Consider the following 1,391-nt stretch of genomic DNA (forward strand, 5'->3'; position numbering starts at 1 on the left):
ATTTGACTATCACCTTAAGGTCGCAAGCGATTAAACTAAAAATATACATTTAAAATAATAATTACCTTACACAAATTAACAAAATGTTTACACAAATTTAATTTATATACACATCTTTGTAATATTTATATTTTATTTACGCACATTTACAGTCACATCTACCATCGTCATGTAAAAATGCAATGTTCAAGATAAACGCGTCTTTCCTAGTTTTACTTCTTGATGATATTTTTAACCAAAGTCCACACACGAAACGCTGACATTTGCAGACCTTTCTTTTTTATGCGGCTTGAAATGCATTGACGTGCTTTGCTCCTCCTCTTTTGGCAACGAACTCAGCGTCTTACGCCTAGACGTCGTCGTTTTCGAAGATCCGAAAACTCCCGTCATGAGGGTCTCGTTGTTGAGCGCCGGGTGTAGAAACAGCTCTTCGAAAATGGCCGTCAGTTCTTCGTCGCCGTTCTGCGCTGAAACCTCCACGTGCGGATGCTCCCATTCTACGGTGACCAAGCAGTCAGCGACAACCGGATGTACCTCTCGCTCCGTGATGTCTATCTTATTACCGACGACGACTATCGGAACATCGGCGGTTCGCATTTTCACTATGGCGTCGCGCATACAGCGGATATATTCGAACGAGTAGAAGTCGTCGACGGCGTAGACGAGGACAAACGCGTCGGCGCGCCGGATGTTCATCTTGATGAGCGCCGGAAGCGCCGTCTCGTCGGTGTCGATCAGATCAACTGTGAAGTCCTGCGACATAAGGACGTGTTGCTGACTTTTCATTGAGTGCAGCTCAGTCACTTTCCGTTTCTGCACAAACCATTCGGCGATCGTGGTCTTGCCGACGAATTTCGAACCCAGGAGAACGATACGCGCCTTTGTGCTCAGCGTTGTCAGAGCTCGCAGTCGCATGGAGTTATAGAGGTCTCTAAAAGTGCAAATAATTAATTAGATAATGTGTTTTCGAAATTATTTTTTTCTTTGGTATAAATCCTATACAATGGTTCAAAACTCTTAGCAAAGAATGTTGTGGAGGCGTTTTAATACAGTTACATTGCATATATTCTTTAATAATATTTTTGTATAATAATTTCAAACTTAAAACTCAATTAAATCATTTCGGTTTGTTGTAAAATGTCGAACAAATATATGTACTTACGGTAATGAAGTCATAGAGTTTTCCATGGCTGTCGTGGTGGTGTCCTATATAGTATAAAATAAGGATGCAATGGTGAATATTAAGATTTTTTTATCAATAAGAAAAATCAACTATAAACAATCTATGCAGAAATGCTTGTTGTCTCAAAATACACTGCCGCTTGTCAGGTAGAGCCGCTGTCTTTATAGGTACTGGAATTCGCAGTTTCGTTAAATGTGTTAATACGAAG

At 40.5% G+C, this 1,391-nt stretch overlaps 1 protein-coding gene across 1 annotated transcript; it reads right to left on the reverse strand.

Annotated features, from left to right (window-relative positions):
- Positions 1-231: 231 nt before the first annotated feature.
- LOC127868810 (ras-related protein Rap-2b-like) lies at positions 232-915 on the reverse strand. The gene has a single exon (XM_052410923.1). The coding sequence runs from the start codon at positions 913-915 to the stop codon at positions 232-234; it is 684 nt and encodes a 227-aa protein (XP_052266883.1).
- Between the last annotated feature and the right edge of the window lie 476 nt (positions 916-1,391).

Source organism: Dreissena polymorpha, chromosome 1 (assembly GCF_020536995.1).
Source record: "Dreissena polymorpha isolate Duluth1 chromosome 1, UMN_Dpol_1.0, whole genome shotgun sequence".
Lineage (NCBI taxonomy): Eukaryota > Metazoa > Mollusca > Bivalvia > Myida > Dreissenidae > Dreissena > Dreissena polymorpha.

Coding starts and splice junctions, on each gene's coding strand:
- LOC127868810 (XM_052410923.1), bottom strand. CDS start 915: ATGCGACTGCGAGCTCTGACAACGCTGAGCACAAAGGCGCGTATCGTT.